This window comes from Branchiostoma floridae, chromosome 17, assembly GCF_000003815.2.
Source record: "Branchiostoma floridae strain S238N-H82 chromosome 17, Bfl_VNyyK, whole genome shotgun sequence".
In the NCBI taxonomy this organism is placed as follows: domain Eukaryota; kingdom Metazoa; phylum Chordata; class Leptocardii; order Amphioxiformes; family Branchiostomatidae; genus Branchiostoma; species Branchiostoma floridae.
Window position 1 is genome coordinate 5,219,853 of NC_049995.1, and position 16,876 is coordinate 5,236,728.

At 37.9% G+C, this 16,876-nt stretch overlaps 1 protein-coding gene across 1 annotated transcript; it reads right to left on the reverse strand.

The window, feature by feature from the left end:
* Positions 1-4,057: 4,057 nt before the first annotated feature.
* LOC118404527 (rho GTPase-activating protein 18-like) lies at positions 4,058-16,870 on the reverse strand. The gene is made up of 17 exons (XM_035803661.1): positions 16,727-16,870; positions 16,149-16,214; positions 15,455-15,669; positions 14,102-14,288; positions 13,137-13,264; positions 12,721-12,768; positions 12,106-12,271; positions 11,553-11,644; positions 11,224-11,301; positions 10,426-10,585; positions 9,358-9,440; positions 8,960-9,163; positions 8,385-8,459; positions 8,110-8,175; positions 7,557-7,693; positions 7,100-7,203; positions 4,058-6,632 (listed from the first exon to the last, which is right to left on the reverse strand). Exons 1-17 carry the CDS (start codon positions 16,854-16,856, stop codon positions 6,541-6,543), a joined length of 2,031 nt encoding a protein of 676 aa, XP_035659554.1. The 5' UTR covers positions 16,857-16,870; the 3' UTR covers positions 4,058-6,540.
* Positions 16,871-16,876: the final 6 nt, after the last annotated feature.

The following is a 16,876-nucleotide window of genomic DNA, read 5'->3' on the forward strand; positions in this document are numbered from 1 at the left end:
TCAATATCTTTAACATTCAACATTAATAAGTCTCAAGAAAAGTAGTCAGTGTGGCCCGTGCATCGTAAGTTCCTGTTTTCGCAATGTAACATTAGGTACTGACATTGGACCGTTCTAAAAACGCTCCGGCCCGGCGGGGTTACCTGAGGTCACGCAGTGGTTCAAATTTCATGTTCGACCAAAATTGTCACAGGCCTTAAAGTGCCCGTGCGTAGACATTTTATTGCAATGAGCTACACATAGCGTTAACATTTGTTGGAAATGTGAAAGAAATATATGTACAGATCTGTCCAATCATGTCATGTTTTTGTATTCCCCTCATTCTGTGTTCATGCTTTGGAAAAAAAATTAATGTCTTATACAGTTGTATTTTCAAATCTCTTATCCCACCTTCACCATTGCAAATTCTGTAGCACAGAAGACCACTCTGACTTGATTTTACATCCTACGCACTAAATATTAATGTTCCTTCATCCTGAGGTAAGTTGTAATGTAATACGAAGTCTTGCTCTTTCAGCCCAGGGCCCATCAAACGGCTTCCCCTAGCGCTCAATGTCATATTGCATTCGCAAGTGATCTACACAGCTTACAAGATTTGAAAATAGGATTCAGATCTTTTGATAAAAACAGAAACATTGTTGCCTTTGTTGAATGTCTATGTCTTCTTGCACCTGTTTCCCAAAATAGAAATGAAATTTGGATGTGGCAGCCCAACAGACAATTCACAGGCCATGCACTCGATCGCTTCTACTAATTTAAGGAAACGTGTCACTTCTGACGTAATATTTCATGGCTTTGTAGGTGACCTGCCTTAGATATTGTCATTCCTCATATAAAATGGTCATATTTTGGACGGGAAAGTCAAATTAGCCCCAAATATTCAAACCCCTTTGCGAGCCTTTCACCATTTCCCCATTCACGAAAAGAGGAAAATTTGGCAATTTGACGGTCGTTTTAGCCACTTTTCAGGACACGGCCGGGAGCGGTACTGCAGCTTGGGCTCTCATAGGGTATGTATTCCTGACTTCTAAAATGTGAAAATGAACAAGGACTTATGCTTAAAGCCTGGAAACCTACCAAAATAGGTCCAGACATCTTATCACAAATATAGAATGACGTTTAAGGCGCTATTCAACATAAAAAGGATACTTCTTAGGAGCCCCTGTAACACCATGTCCGCCCGCCGAAGCGCCGCCTACATTTATGTCTACATTATATACAAATGTATTGTACGTATTGAAAAGGTTAAGAATAGTTGGGCACCATCAGTTTTCTTCAACAACTTTATTCAATTGTTAATCTACCTATATATATATATATATAGCTATATGGGGCAAGGGGACTGTCCAAGAAGACCGGTAACCATACAGAAAACATCACGATCTTTAATGAATGAATGAAGACCTTTATTGTACAATTTTGCCCAACCGAGCTAAGTTCAGGTCACAACAAGTCAGGATATATACATACATAAAAGTGTCACAAATCTAGTCTAACACAAAAGTTCGGCTTCTTCTCGCTTCTTGGTAATAGTGAAAATGTAGGACTGTATGGGTTTCGCTATTGTCGGTTTGTCAAAACGCATGAGAAATATAAACTTGTCAGTGCTACTCATGTGTCTAAAATGAGGGAATCTACTTTCTATATAACTAAATAGAGTATTTCTATCATTCGCATACATATCGCAATCAACAGTGAAGTGCACTTCATCTTCTACCATGTTTGAGGTACAAAATTGGCAAACTCTTTGTTCTAGAGGAGTGCGGTTGTGCCTTCCTGATTCAATTCGCAGTCGGTGGCAACTGATTACATCTGCTTGTAGAGTTTATCCGATTTGTTTGGGCATCGTCTTTGGCCTTTTATTTGACTTTTTACTTGTGTCCAAATGCATATCCCCTACTTACGTGTTAAGTTAGTAACGCGTTGTTTCTGTATTTAGGTTTTTGCATTACGCTTTTGCGACTGTTAATCTATATAACGAAAGCAAAAGATCTATAGAAGACGTTGTAGTGCAGTGGTCCTGAGGTGGTTTCAAACACCACGACTTTAACAATGTATATGTTGTCCCCGAACGGGACATTCACGAGATATGACTCATAAGCACTAACCGCTAGTGTTAGCCGGTTAGCGTTAGGGTTAGAGTAGTGCTTAGATGCAACATGGCCAAGAGTGTGCTCTAGTCGGTCAAACTTGGTATCATTGGAAAGGTATCTTAGTACGCGGTTCTAAGCTGCAAACCGTTTTCAAATCGGGTGCTTACTTCCCGAGATATGACTTAGCACTAACAGCTAGGGTTAGGGCAAGGAGGTTAGGGTTAGGGTTAGGGTTAGGGTAGTGCTTAGATGCAACATGGCTAAGAGTGTGTTCTAGTCGATCAAACTTAATATCATTGGAAAGGTCTCTAAGTATGCAGTTAAGTTGTAAGCTGCAAACCGTTTTGAAATCGGGTTCTTACTTGCACGTTTTCAGGCGCACACTACTTCCATCTTCATTTTAAGTGTCTTACAAAGACACCTGAACTCAAGGCTCCTCAGTACCTGTCAATGTCCGTTTTTCTTTCAACGATGCAAGTTTTATCACCCTAATTTAGTAAAAGTTTACTTTATGTACGATCATATACCTGGACATATAGCCACAGCTGCAACAGCGTGTAACCGAGGCACCCTCGTACCCCTCGATGTCGAGTTCAGTTCAAGTCACTGTTATCTAAAAACATACTAGACTGACACACTTACCATGGCGTTCAGGACATATTGTGTATGTACGTTGATAACTTACAATACTGTTGTTTGACGATCAGACATTATGTATTTTGTTATTTCTCTGAGAAGGAGGGTCAATAGTGTCATTTTTTACTACACTTCTTGAATACAGTATAATGAATGCCTTGTTTAGTTGTGATGCCAATTTTTGTCACTTTATTTCTTGTTACAAAGTTAATGGTGTCTATTTTGAAAACTTAATCATCTTGCTTTTTACCCATCTTATTTTTTTCTCTCGACCTATCACATAGTTCTTGTAGTCTGCAGTGGATGATATCCATGATAACATTTACTTGCAGTGGCCTAGGTGGAAAAACAGACAAAAAACAGTACCTTATACCTCCCTATAAATCAGTAGCCTCTTCCATTGACCTCATGACCTGGACTGCCTTGGTTTGATAAACAACTAGTTTTACCACCTCTACTTCCTTCCACTCCAGCAAGTTTGACCTTTGCAGTCATCTTCACACTCACTTCCTCTCACTCCACAGTACAAAAATGTATACTGATAGTGTCTTGAAATAACACACACACACACACACGGTCACAAACACACAGAATGATGTAAAAATGATGTCTTTGCACAGTGACAGAGTCAAATGATGAGAACACAAAGTTTAACACGATACAGTAAATCTTATACTGCACTTTAATTGTCAAGTATTTTTTTCAAAATCATCCAACAACTCTTCCTCAGGGAAATGATATAATACAACACCTACGCAAAAATACAACTTACTGATCATCCAAGTGGCTTTATCCTCATGGCTATGGAATAAATAATACATCTTGATTTGCATCTAATATTTAAATATTTCATACAACAATGTCAGTGGAAGTCTATGTACAAGCATTGGAACACATGTTTGAATGGACAAAATTTACTAAAAGGTGTTTTTGATTCAAAGATTGAATAAAAACTCGTACAACGAGAGAACATTATTTCACATACATGTTACTAAAAAATCATTTACCTAGAAATCAGATAGTTTTGTGGGATGTATATGGACAGAATTTGTTCACCTAAAGGACACAGAGTACAGTGCAGGATTTTATTTGCAATTAAAGGTTTAAAATGTTAAAAATATTTATTAAATATTTATTCCAGTGTAAACGCTTTTGAAGACACACCCTGATGATCTTTAAAAAAAAAAATCTTAAATCTAGAATGATGCTGATGCTAGGCAATTCACAGTCTATATATGTATCAACCAATCACAGTAAAGATATGAGAAATTGTGAGAGCTCATTGGTTAGGATGTACAATTGGATTTTGCATCACTTTTTTAAGTTTGAGCTTTTACTGCAGTAAAATCATACAATTTACAGTATAAAGCTGCCATTTTTTTAATTACAAGACTTGGGGGTGATAATCAATGGCTGGACAATACAAGGCACAATCTATAGTACAATCATACATTATAGTAACTGGAAGGAAGGTTAAGACACAATTTTCATAAGTGCTTATGTCAATATTGACGCTAAAATATAACAGTTCCTCATTACAAACAGCCATCATAAGTATTATCAATAAACATAGAACATTCAGACAGTGACTCGAGTAAACATTCTTTTGAGAAGCAAACAGTACATCATTATTGTTAAGTACATACAATATAATTGCAGTTTTCATAATGTTTTTTTTTCCTTCTCAAAAGAACAATTTTATGTATAGTAAGTCACACTGCCAGGTTAAGAATCGGCTGCTATCTTCACTATGGGCAGAAATTGACATAGTAGTGTATTAAGTACCAGGTGACAGGAATCGAGAATTGGAAGTACGTTTCGTAAGATGTAATATTCAATAACATTGGAAGTGTGTATAATTTGTACAAACATCTATGTTCATTGAATAATGCTGTTATTATATTTAGGCTAATTGCAACCAGGAAATGTTAACTTTTGGTGACTTCGGCAATTTAAGCTATGCCAGCATGCCATACCATCATATTAAAATTTGGCCCTCTCATATAGTTCTATCAAAAATACACTCTAAATAAATGGAAGGAACTGCAGCTACAATAATGTCCAAAACTTTCACATACACTGCAACCAAAAGAAGGGAAGGAATTTAATTGCTTTGGATACCAAATATCTTGACAAAATTTGCTTAAAAATGTTTCCATCAATGGTTTGGTAAAGGCATTCCAGTTACATGTACTAGTTTTCTTCTTGAATATTAAGATTTTTTTTATTATCCCCCACTTTAAAAATCTTTTCATTAACATTAAGCTTGACGTTGTACTTTAGCCCAACAAATCTTTATGCAATATACATTTGTATATCTTTAGGTACAAACAGAAAACAGGTAATGAATTAGATCATGGCAGTGAAATTGAAACGAATCTGAAAAAAATCCTACTGGTGGCAAAAAGCATGTTGCTTATTTTGGAAGAGCCATTTTTGTATGACGTAAGGCCACATGACTTCATTCCTATGGATGACTATTCTTCTAAAGATGCCAAATCTGAAAACATACTAAGCAAATAGCCACAACTTTTGACAGTACACAAAAAGCACTTACTCATCAAAGGTCTAAGAATCTGAGTATCTCTGACACTGATATAAGAGAAGCTTCAATTAGACAACTTTTAACACGGTAAATCACACATTTGAGGCATGATTTTTGTCACATAAGTACACTGGAAAGGTTTTAAAATTTAAGGTACCAATATTTACAAACTTCTACTTTTGCTATTAAGGACATCATCTGATCAAGTTCAGTTGCATTCATATAATACTTACATTCTTCTTTTTACATAATTCATGAAAACCAGCAACAACCTACTAAAGGCACCTACAGTGTTATATAGTCTAAAGGGATGTACCAATTTGAGTTCTCGGTTCTTTGATTTTTTTCCACAAAAAATGGGTACCAGTATTCTAAAGAACTGATTCAGAATAAGATTTGTAAAAACTTTCATTTCATGCAAAACTTACTGGATATTAAAAAAAGGGCAAAACCCATGTTTGAGCGAATATAGAACATTAGGCACTTGCTGATTGGTCCATAGAAGTCATGTGATAAAGGAAGAAGGGCATGTGCACAATTTGTGACTTAAATGAAAGATGCAACATAGAACAAAATGTAATTTCATTATTCATAGGTAAAAATGGGTCAATAAAAGCTTGTCCATTGGATAAAACATGTAACAATAGTGTGCCATTAGGCCCGCCCCTGAGGAGTCGCCAAAAACGAACGAGAAAGAAACCAAGAACCGAGAACTCAAAGGGTGCAGAAGGGTTTCATAGAACACTGGAGACAGCATTGAACATTTTGTTTAATTCGAAGGCAACATTCACCCCAACTTCCACATACCTAGTTACAGCAACAACAATATAGAAAACATAGTTTTTTCTCACAAAGCAGAATGATACAAGGAAGCTTTTTGAGGGTCTGTTGGGGGTTTGGAAAATCTGAAAAAATGACAAACCTTGGATGGTCTTTTTTCATCCACACTATATAAATCTGATGTATATAAGTACGTTCATAAATATGTAAACTGCTTGATATGTTTTAGTTTACTTTCTACTAGTTTGTATTAGACAAGATATTATATTCATTTATGGTCATTCAGTTATGGTCAGTCTTGACCAAACAGAGACGATGAGAATACCCCTTGCACAGACTATTGTCAAATTTTGACTTTATGATTCAATAAAATTCACATCCAGCCCCTATAGGGTCAGGGACTGGACCTGAACAATTGTACAGAAAACGAAAATTTAAACTGAAAGACAAATGATCTTGAATCTTAAGTACTATAAGGAAGGGCACTTAATGACTTTTTGGTTTTAAGACCCACTCAGCGTGTGGATTAACCTTGACCAAGGTCGCTATGTTGGTGTCCATGTCCAAACATCGTTCCCCTGCAAACAATCATAAACCAAGAGTAAGAAAAATTTCAAGCAAAGCAACAAACAAGGTACCAGCCCAAGAACTACGAAACAGCTGCTGTAACAGTTTGTTATAGGCTCTCACCAACATTAACATTAATTTTGCTTGTGACAAGCGAAACATGCAATATCTGGAAACACAATACAATGAGGAAATGGAGCTGTGGGGGCCCTTCTGAACATTACACATTCTGTCAAAAGACATTTTTTTTTTACAATTATGAAATGTACAGTGAAATAAACATGGTATCCTGACATATCCACTGGGTTCCTACCCTATTTGGCAAAGTAGTGAACATTAAAAGAAAAAGAGTCTGACTGAAATAGTGAACAGATGGCTACATTGAATAAAAAACTGGCCCATTCTACATTCCATAGCTATAGGACTAGTACTAATTTGCTAAATGAAGACTGAGAAAGTTTGCACTACATGTACCTACCAATGTTTCCACCTTTCTCGTACAAGTACGTGTTGTTCCTGGCATACACTGCTGACTGTCGAGGGTTGATACAGCCGGGCGGTGCATTCCCAGGCTCCGAGGAACTGAGAATGTTACAGAGATAAATTATCATTTATTTCTCCTACTGTAACATTTCTACTTGACAACGACAAGATACTTAAGACACTCAAGCAGTATACTTCTTGAGGAGAGCTAAGGAGGACTATGCATGTCAAAAACTGGAAAAAGTCTTCATCTATCATGTTTAACCTCACCGGAGTAGTCAAGAGGAAAGATGAAGATGATGACATATCAAGGAGCATCACCCTTCATTAAGCAGAGACGGGGGCTGCTACAGACTTCCACTCACCTTTGACCTCAAACATGCATTGATGGAGGGAGGCACATCAAATAAAGGCAACAGTATCTGTGCTGAAAGAAAGATTTTAGTACTCACTTGTCCTGGCTAGCGGTTCTCCCTCTGAACCTTTTAACGACATCTCCTGCTGTCAGCTGTGGGTCCAGGTCGAGCACCATGGCTGTTTTTGTCAGATGAGGGGCTACTACTTTTATCACACCTTTGGGCAGAGGATCCTACAAGAAATAAATGAATTATGTACATATTATCATGTAACAGGGTTGTAACCAGCGCCTGTCCTTCCGTCCTTTGATGGGATTTGGCAGCTGGGAACAGACAAAAATTATGCTCATTCCGTTCTTTGGTGGAAAAAATTGACATGTAAAAAATGTAAAAAAAAAAACAGATGCCATTCAACAACTTAGTCTACCAGCAAAATTCACACCTCAAAAAACAGAAATTAATAGCGTTTCAGAGGGTTTAGATTTGAAAATTCTAGAAAACAGTCAAGAAAGTTGTAAAAAGGACCTTAATACGTTTTCATTAGCCTAAGTGCTTAATAGGTCCCTTGCACCTCTTCTTAACCTACCAACCTATTGAAACTATATATATTCTGTGTTCAAAAAGTACATCATGTGCTTGGGTTTCCTACCTCCTGACCAGCAGAAGGGATGGTAGTTTTCTTCTCTTTGTGGTGTCTGCCGATCAGCTTCATCAGCTGCAAGAACAGACAAAATATATTCAAGTTTAGAACTAATATATAAACACAGCACATACAAGTATTACAAGATATAAGCCCATGTCAGATGCACCGTTTAAGTAACCCAGTACACACAAAAATGCAAAAAAGACACAAATATCATGTGCTATTACAGACTCTTTGGAAAGTGAGAAAAAAATTAAGTGAGAAAAAGGAACTGCTCTTACCCCTTTAGAGTCCTTTGTTTTACTACTCTCCACTTGGTACAGGCGACGAACCTGCATCACCATAAACGAAGGCACCTGCAAAAACAATGCACCTGGCATTAGGGTTCAATTAATTCAAACACCTACATCTACATGTATAGGGCACAAGTTATTTTCTTGTTGTTGTTTTTTTATCAAGATTTCAAATATGGGAAAAAATGATAAAGAGGAGACCAGTACTAGTTGGGCAGTCAAAAATATGGGTGAGTTAAAAATTTCAACTTTGCTTCAGAATGATTTAGACCAACTACGAAGCTATATACCGTGTACTAGTATGATAGAAAAATGATCCTGTTCCCCAACTAGATCTCTTTTGCATATCAATTCACAGCTAGGATATATAAAAACTCTCTCCAACAAGATTTCTCCAGTGTCACTGACGAGAGACACCGGAAGGTTGTCTGAAACGTCTGCATGACGGTTTCCAAAATCAAATCCAGTTGCCTGAGTAACTCCTTTTTCATGTATCTTACTACCTGGATGTCTAACCTTCATTAACGTGATAGGAAAATAGTTGAATATGGACCAAAACCTACTGTCCATAGAATCTTGTGGTACTTGATCAACATTCGGACAATCTGGGACGTCCCTGCCGCCATCTTGACCTCGTTGTAGTTGACGTTCTTTGATCCTGACTTCACAAGGAACATGTTGGGAGCCATGATCATGGCCACGTTGTTGATGTTCATTTTGTTCTCCTTCTCCTTGGACACCACCTTGGACAGGAACTTCAACAACAACTGAGGAATTAAAGTATAAGATACATTTATTTTTTTTAATGTTCAAGCATTTTATCATGTTACAATTTTAAGACCATATATCCGTACACAAAATAAAGAGAGAAAGAACGCAGAATATATCTTAGAATTCTACTATAATTACAATAATTATTCTTAAATGCTACAAGCTATGAGAAGTGGTCCCAGTACCTTACCTTGAGGGAGTCTCTATGTACAGTAGGCAACAGCAGGATGAGCAGGTTGAGTGCTTGGAGCTGTTGCCTCCTGTCAGGGATATCTGTAACAAACCACAATGGTCACTGTTTTTTTCTTCTTTCAAAATCAGGTTCGTAGGGCCTGATGTTACCATCATGAAGATGAAGAGTGGCCCATAGCGATAACTGTAGCAGCATCTCTTTTCTCTAAGTCAGAAACATCGAGCTTAGGCAAGCTTGACTTCACTGACTCAATAGGTGAAGCAGGGGTTACGAGGCTGCTCTGAAAATTCCTTTCCCCATTTTGGCCGGAATGGTTTGATCCGCACACATCGCACCATCGCACATCTAGCGGGTTCTTATACGTGCCTGGGGTATGGCTCTCCCCAAACACGGGACCTACATTTAACGTCCTATCAGAGGGCGGCCCTAGCCAAAGCTAGGTCTCATTTTCACCTGTCAGGAGTAAAGTGAGGAAAGTCATGTAAAGTGCCTTTCCCAATTTTTTATTCTTTATTTGAATTCTCCATACAAAATGGAATAGCTGGCAAAATAGGTGACTGTCAACAAGTTAAAGTTGCCATACTGTCACTTTGGTTTCGATTTGGGATATGTTGCAGTGCAAGCAGATTAAACCAATGGGTCCAGCTGTATATGGAGCTGCGTACAAAACTGGTTATGCCTAAAAATCTTACAGTTTCTACCTGTCACTGACAGTGACTCAGTAAGTTACTGTAAATCTTTGGATGTTTGCTTTGTAACTAGTTTGTTTCTGTTTTCACAGTTTTCACCATCCTCCTACGCAGGGACATCCAACAGCCAAACCACCTGTCTGAATGTGCCCTGCTCTTTCAACTGTCACTCTTGGCTGTTGGATGTCCCTGCGTAGGAGGATGAGTTTTCACACGTTCACTGTGAATTCATGATCCCACAAATGTGCATCTTACAAATTGCACAATAGAAGTGTTTTCGAACCTCATATAAAAGTCTAGTCTTCCCTTCTATCATAGAAAAAAAAAAATTAATTTACAACAATACAACCAAACAACAAGTAGGGAAACCACTTACGCTCCACAGATGCAAAGGCAGACAGGTACTCATAAGTTAGTAGGGGGTTCGGCAACTCCCGTAGGAACTGTTTAAGTAGCGCTGCCACGTCATTGGGCCGTACACGGTCCCACGTGAAGTCACCGTTGTTGAACCTCTCTTCTATATCTTTCCTGAGATTCTGAAGACATAGAAAGGTATCATTAACACACAGGTAAAACATTATACTGTAATTTTAATGCAGAAACATGAACTTTGGCTTTATGTTTGCAGTTTTCGCAAGGCCGCTTCACCGCAAACTCAAAACCACCACCAACACTCTTCCATTACAGTATGTGAGTACAGTATATGGCACTACCACAAACTCAAACCACTGCAAACACTCAATCTTCCGCAAATTTTAAATCCCCGCAAACTTTAATGAACTTAGTAAAGAGTAACTGAACTGTGTATATATTGACAATGTTTTGGCTCACAATTTCATCGTTGAATATTTGTCGTGCAATGATATTTCCTTACAATGTATCAAATCTTTATCTTAAGATGTCAGTTTCATCCAATGCTCAATGTAAAAACAAATTCCCCCCTTGCAGTTCCAGACACAAGCCACTAGGGGTCCAAACTTATGTCACTTCTTCCCAAGCACAAAAACTCACTACCATCCTAAAATCTTGACCATATCATGTCCAGAACACATGATAACGGTTACCGTATCAAAACTGGAATTTCCGCTGCAGTGCCATAACACGGCGCTAGGGGCCCCAAATCAAGAAATGTAAAAAATAAATGGACTGATAATACAATATGGAGATTACTTACTTTTATTCTAGCTGCCGACCCTGGAACTCTGAGAATCCCCTCAATGTTTAAGGCATTTTCCTCCAGGAATAGTATGATCTATAGAAAAAAATAATCTTGTTTACTTAGGTTTATAATCTAACTTGCTTGTCCACATGATTTTCCATTTCATTGTGCAGATAAAAATAAAACTATGGATACATTTTGTGTCAGAAATTGTTAAGAAACAATGCAGTGAATAGTACACTTTATTTTAATCAAAATCAGATGTTAAAGCCATCAACATTAATGGACCAATCAGAGATCAATACAGATTGATACAATCACCATGTGAACCAATCAGAACTTACAGACTGTAATATGAGAGGGGTCTTGATTCCATCTCTTTTCTTCTGGTCTTGCTCAACAAGAACCTCCAGTGGGACACTAAATACTCCAGATTCTGTAGTTATAGAGACAAAAAAAAATCACATATAATTCAATATCCTGTGACAAAATAATTCAAAGCAATACTTGCTCACTTACTAAGCAAAACATCATACTACTGTAACACATGTCAGTGTCCGAAATACTTTTTTCAGCCAGGTTGCTCAGACGGCAACCTGAGCCAAAAGCCAGGTTGCGGCATCAACATCTTAGGTTGCCCCACCTCTAAGTCATTACTTTCTCTAACGAGCTACTTATCCATCTTTTCTTACAGTTAGTATACATGTAACTACTTAATATGTTTTATCTTACAAAGCAGATGCACATAGATGGGGAAAACATGTGTTCCAACTGCAAAATTTCCAAGTATCGCACTGTGCTACCTGGGTTTGAAATTAAGTTGCACCACTTTGCAAGTGCGCATGTGAGCATTTTGAGCACTGCTGAACTAAATCAAATTGACTAAGCAATACTGACCTTTCAACTTGACCTTTCCTGGCCGTCTTCTCTTGAGTTCAATGTTGTGGGTGTCGAAGAGCGCCGTCAGTTCGATCAGCGCTAACGATCGCACCTTCTTCATGTCTCTCTCCGACAAGTCACCGACTTTGGTCACTCCGTATTTGTCTTTGACTAGAGTAAAATTCTACCAAACAGAAAGCAATTATTCGAGCTGTGTAGAAGGTCTTACAATATGGCATAGTACTAAACTTGAAATCATTACAGACTCTTTGTGGGTATGACACAATGTTAAGTATGGAATCCGATGTGGATTTGAATAGTCCATTATCCATTGTTTGATTAATAATTAATTGATTATACCATTGTTTGATTATACTGCTGCTGGGGGTCCCTGCCGCAGCGGTAGGCAGCAGTCGGCTAGTCTTCACACCGCGCTTAAGATATTCAATTTTTTTTCTTCCATAATTTGGTTTGAAAACTCTCTAGTGCAAATTTGTCTTACATTACACATTACTTTAAATCCCCTTTCTTTTACACCCGATGTCCAAGTTTTTGTCTATACATTTTGAATTGTATAACATGCATACAACAAATACTGACAATTTGAATTAAAATAATGTGGCAGTTACTTACCGGTAATTGATCTGCACTGTATTCATCGTCTGACTTAGCCCCAACTTCCTACATTGGAGTAAAAAAAAAACATGCTTTATCAGTCAACAGTACTTTTCTTTTTGATCATAGTATCTTGTTCTTTTCATATTTTCCTAAAATCACATTATTCAATAGAACCTCTTTTTTCAAAATGAATTTCTAACTTGTAGTAAAAGAACTACATTTTTTTTTTCATTTTTTCTAGCAATTGTTTATCAAATTCAGCATATAAGTCAACATAAAATTAAAACAACAACAACTGTTACAACAGAGTAACCTGTGTGCCATCCTCTTTAGTTAGAACAAGGCTCCCATACTAGCTCCTTTACATTTTTTAATATAATGGCATTCAGAATCATTACAGAGGAGAAGATCATGTAAAACTTTTTACTTACCAGTTTTGCATCTGATGAAAAGTCTAAGGATATGTCTGTATCTGACACAAGTTCCTGGTTGGACACTCTTCTCGAAAGTTCCTTGTGAGTCCCCGGGGACTTGGGTTGAACACTCATTGTTCGGACACCTGAAAAACAAACAAAATTTGAAAGTTTGTATTTTTTTTTTTTTTCAAATTATGAACTAAATCCATCTACGATACTGTAACCTATGTACATGTATTACAAAATAATTTTTGAAACACAATTTGATTTGATTTGTTAACTCTGCATGAATGTCGGTCTAAATGATTATCATTGAAATGAGATTTCTTCAGTTTGTTTTTGAAAGGATTCAAAAGGAAATTCATAAAACCAGAGACTTTCAATAACAGCAGTCAGGAGAGAAATCATTCATTTTGGATACCCCCGAGTGTGTGTGTGGGGGGGTGGTGGTGGGGTGGGGGGGCCTAAACCCTGAACCCCTGCATATTGGCACGAATTGGGTGGATAGCATCTGGGTGGATGACTAGATGATCATAATGTAAAGGTACAAAATTGACAATGACGTCATCTAAAGAAATGTTTAACAAATATTGTTTAAGACATCCAGCAGTAAGTCCTACCTCCCCCTACTCCACAAGGAGGCAGAGGAGGGGGAGGTCCACGCAAGTCATGGGCTTAGTTTTGTGATCTCGCGAGTTTAAGCCATACCGTGATAAAGTTATTCTGATCAGACACTGAAAATTTTGAGGTGTGTGTTTAATGTGTTTTACGTGTTTCCAAGAGTCACTCAGATTGAAGAACTATTCTATTGAATTATATAAAATCTTTATTGACACGACAAAAGTACAGCGACTTTTGCTATAATAACTACTTACAATACAACTAAACAGACATATATGGATATATCTATAGGTATGAATAAGTAAACTTATTGGGTCTAGCATCGTTACATATATTATGTTACAAACAAAGTTATTTACCAGTTGCTGCATCTGTAACTCCCAGGTTGATGGATGATGAGGAAGAGACTCTCCGTCGAACAGGGGGGTGTCTGCTGTCCTCCAGGGGGGAGGGGAGAGGGGGGCTGATGCTGCGCGGGGGGCTGGGGATGATCTCGCGAGGCTGGGGAAGAAATGGACTTGGAATTATCTCTCTTCCTTCAGCCCCCTGTGGAAAAAAAGAAAGAAATTATGAACTAATGAATAAACTAGAAAGACAACTTTTTGCAAAATGTTTTCCCTCTAGCCCTGTGTTAAGATTCTTGCTTACATATAATACTAATACCATTAGGTTCACCCCAAAGTAGAATGTGCGGCTCAAAAATGAATGGTGATAGCCAGCTCAATACAATACATCTATAGGGGTTCTTTAGTTATGCTGACCACACAAACACACACACAAGTACACCCAAAACAATACATTTTGTACCTCCCTTGTTTATATTAAGGGAACAATGTTTTGTACATGTACCAGGTGGTAATTCTTAAGTCGTAATATGCAATAGGTTATACCTTGGGAAATTTAAGGCAATATCTAGGACACAGTATGTTTTTTATGAAGGGCCAGTATGTTACACTGTAGGTGTTAGTAGTCATCAGAAACAGCTCCAATTTCAACCTATACATGCAAGTATGATTTCTGGCCCTGATGACTTTCTACATTTACAACACAGTAGTACTTATTGACCTCACACTACAACAGCCTTTCCCTGGTATCCAAGTCTCACAAATGTCAGATGTTTTACAAACTTCAGTAATCAGTATACAACACCCATGTACGACAAGGCATTCTTTTGTTTGTTCCACACTTTTAATAGTCCATTTCTGACACATTGGCTAAACGTTACCAGGAAACCTTAACTTTCCTGTTGCTAAGGAGAACAATAACGGCCATATAAAAAGACAATAGAAGCAGCAAATAGATCGCCACATGACCTCAGGTCACCTTACGAGGCTTCATGTAACAGTTGCCCTTAATTTTGCAACATCCTGAATGTTGAAAGCCCTAAAAAAGCCTATTTTGGGTTATACAGCAAAGTGGACTAATTTTTTATACAGCAAACTTGTGTTCTTTAAATGATTAAGCTTCTCTCCCAGACAGAGTATTTTTTGCACGGCCTATTTGCCAGTGAATTTCGAGCAATCATCCGGCTGGTGCAATTATGCGAAGTTATCCAGCTGGACTGCACCAGTTTGGGATTTAGGGATTCTGTGCAGTTAACAGAAGTGTGCGTTGATCCGTTGTGCATGTGCTGGCTTCTACTGTACTGCAAGTTGTTTTGGTGAAGGAAAATGTTCAAATACCCCCTATTTCATGAATGGAACTGTCCTCACCCTTTGTGCGTCCTCCTGAGGCATTGTGGGACTTGTCGGAGAGGACGGTGGCTGGAAGATATCCCTGACGTCCCGCGGCTGCGCCCTGCCCTTCATCCGCAGTGTCTGGTTCAGGTTGGAGACGCGACGTTCCACGGCCGCCGCTTGCGTCCGTGTAAGTGTTGACATCAAAACCTCGTCGACTTCTCCATAAACATTGTGGACCTCGTTCCCAGCTAGAAGTAAGAAAAAATTGAAACATATTCTAATCAACAAACTTATTAAAATATATGATATACCCTTCTGAAATGAGCTTATAGTTATACAGTGTCATATATTTTTTTTGGTAAATTTAACATTGAATTTCTTTTAATCTGCAGTTTGAAAGGCAGATGCTAGGTGACTAAGTATAACAGCGTGATTAGAAAAGAAAATCCTTAAAGTTAGAAAATTTTGTTATGAATCTGAAAATATAACATTTTGTGGCAGTTTCTTAACAGTAGACACCATAGCAACTCCCCTTCCCCCCCAAAATTTAAAAGCTTAATTTTTTCTCTAATTCTCTCATTCAAAACAGCATACAAAATGCTGATGAAATCCTGGCAAATAAACCTGACATGTTTATTTGCCAGGTTTATTTGCCAGGATTTCATCAGCATTTTGTATGCAGGATTCCTGGAAAAATAGACATGTTACTTATACTGTAACATCTTACCTGAAAGCTTTGAGGCCGCACCAGTAAGTCCTGAGTCCTTTAGCCACTCTGTGTTGTGTTCAAATTCTGTCCACATAAAAAACATTGTCATGACTGGTTTGAACAAATGGTTCAAATGTAAAGATAGACAAATGTATATGAATGCTCACAATGTTATCCAAAACACTCATTGTAAATTGTGACATTTGTCAAAGCCAAAAAAAAAGAAAAATCATAAGCAAACATAATACTTAAGAAAGTAAATCATACTGTTTCTCTCTTAGAAACAGTCCTTCAGGAAGCAAAATATATCTTAGGGCCATTGTAATACTGCTTCCACTCCTGAAAGGTTGCCAAAAATCTAAACAATATGGCATAGCTTTAATTTTGTTTGCTATAGAATGTAGAAAACTTACCTTCTGGGGTCTTATAATTTGCTAAAAAAAGTCAACCATATAGTCTGTATTTTTTGTAGAAACAGTCCTCTACAGAGCAAAATAACTTGACTGTTGCCTCAATAAAGGTGAACTGAACTGAACCCCTGAGGGATTGCCAAAAATTAAAACTGATGACAGTGACTTTATTGTAGAAAAACTTACCATCTGGCGTTTTACACAGATCTTCCTCGCTACCGAAACTTTCTGAGTTCTCCTCTATGTCCTTGATCTCCGTCCAATAGTCAGACAAATCGTTGTCCACGACACCGGGCTGGCTCAGTTGGCGCTGCATGGCGCTACCGGGTGCGTAAC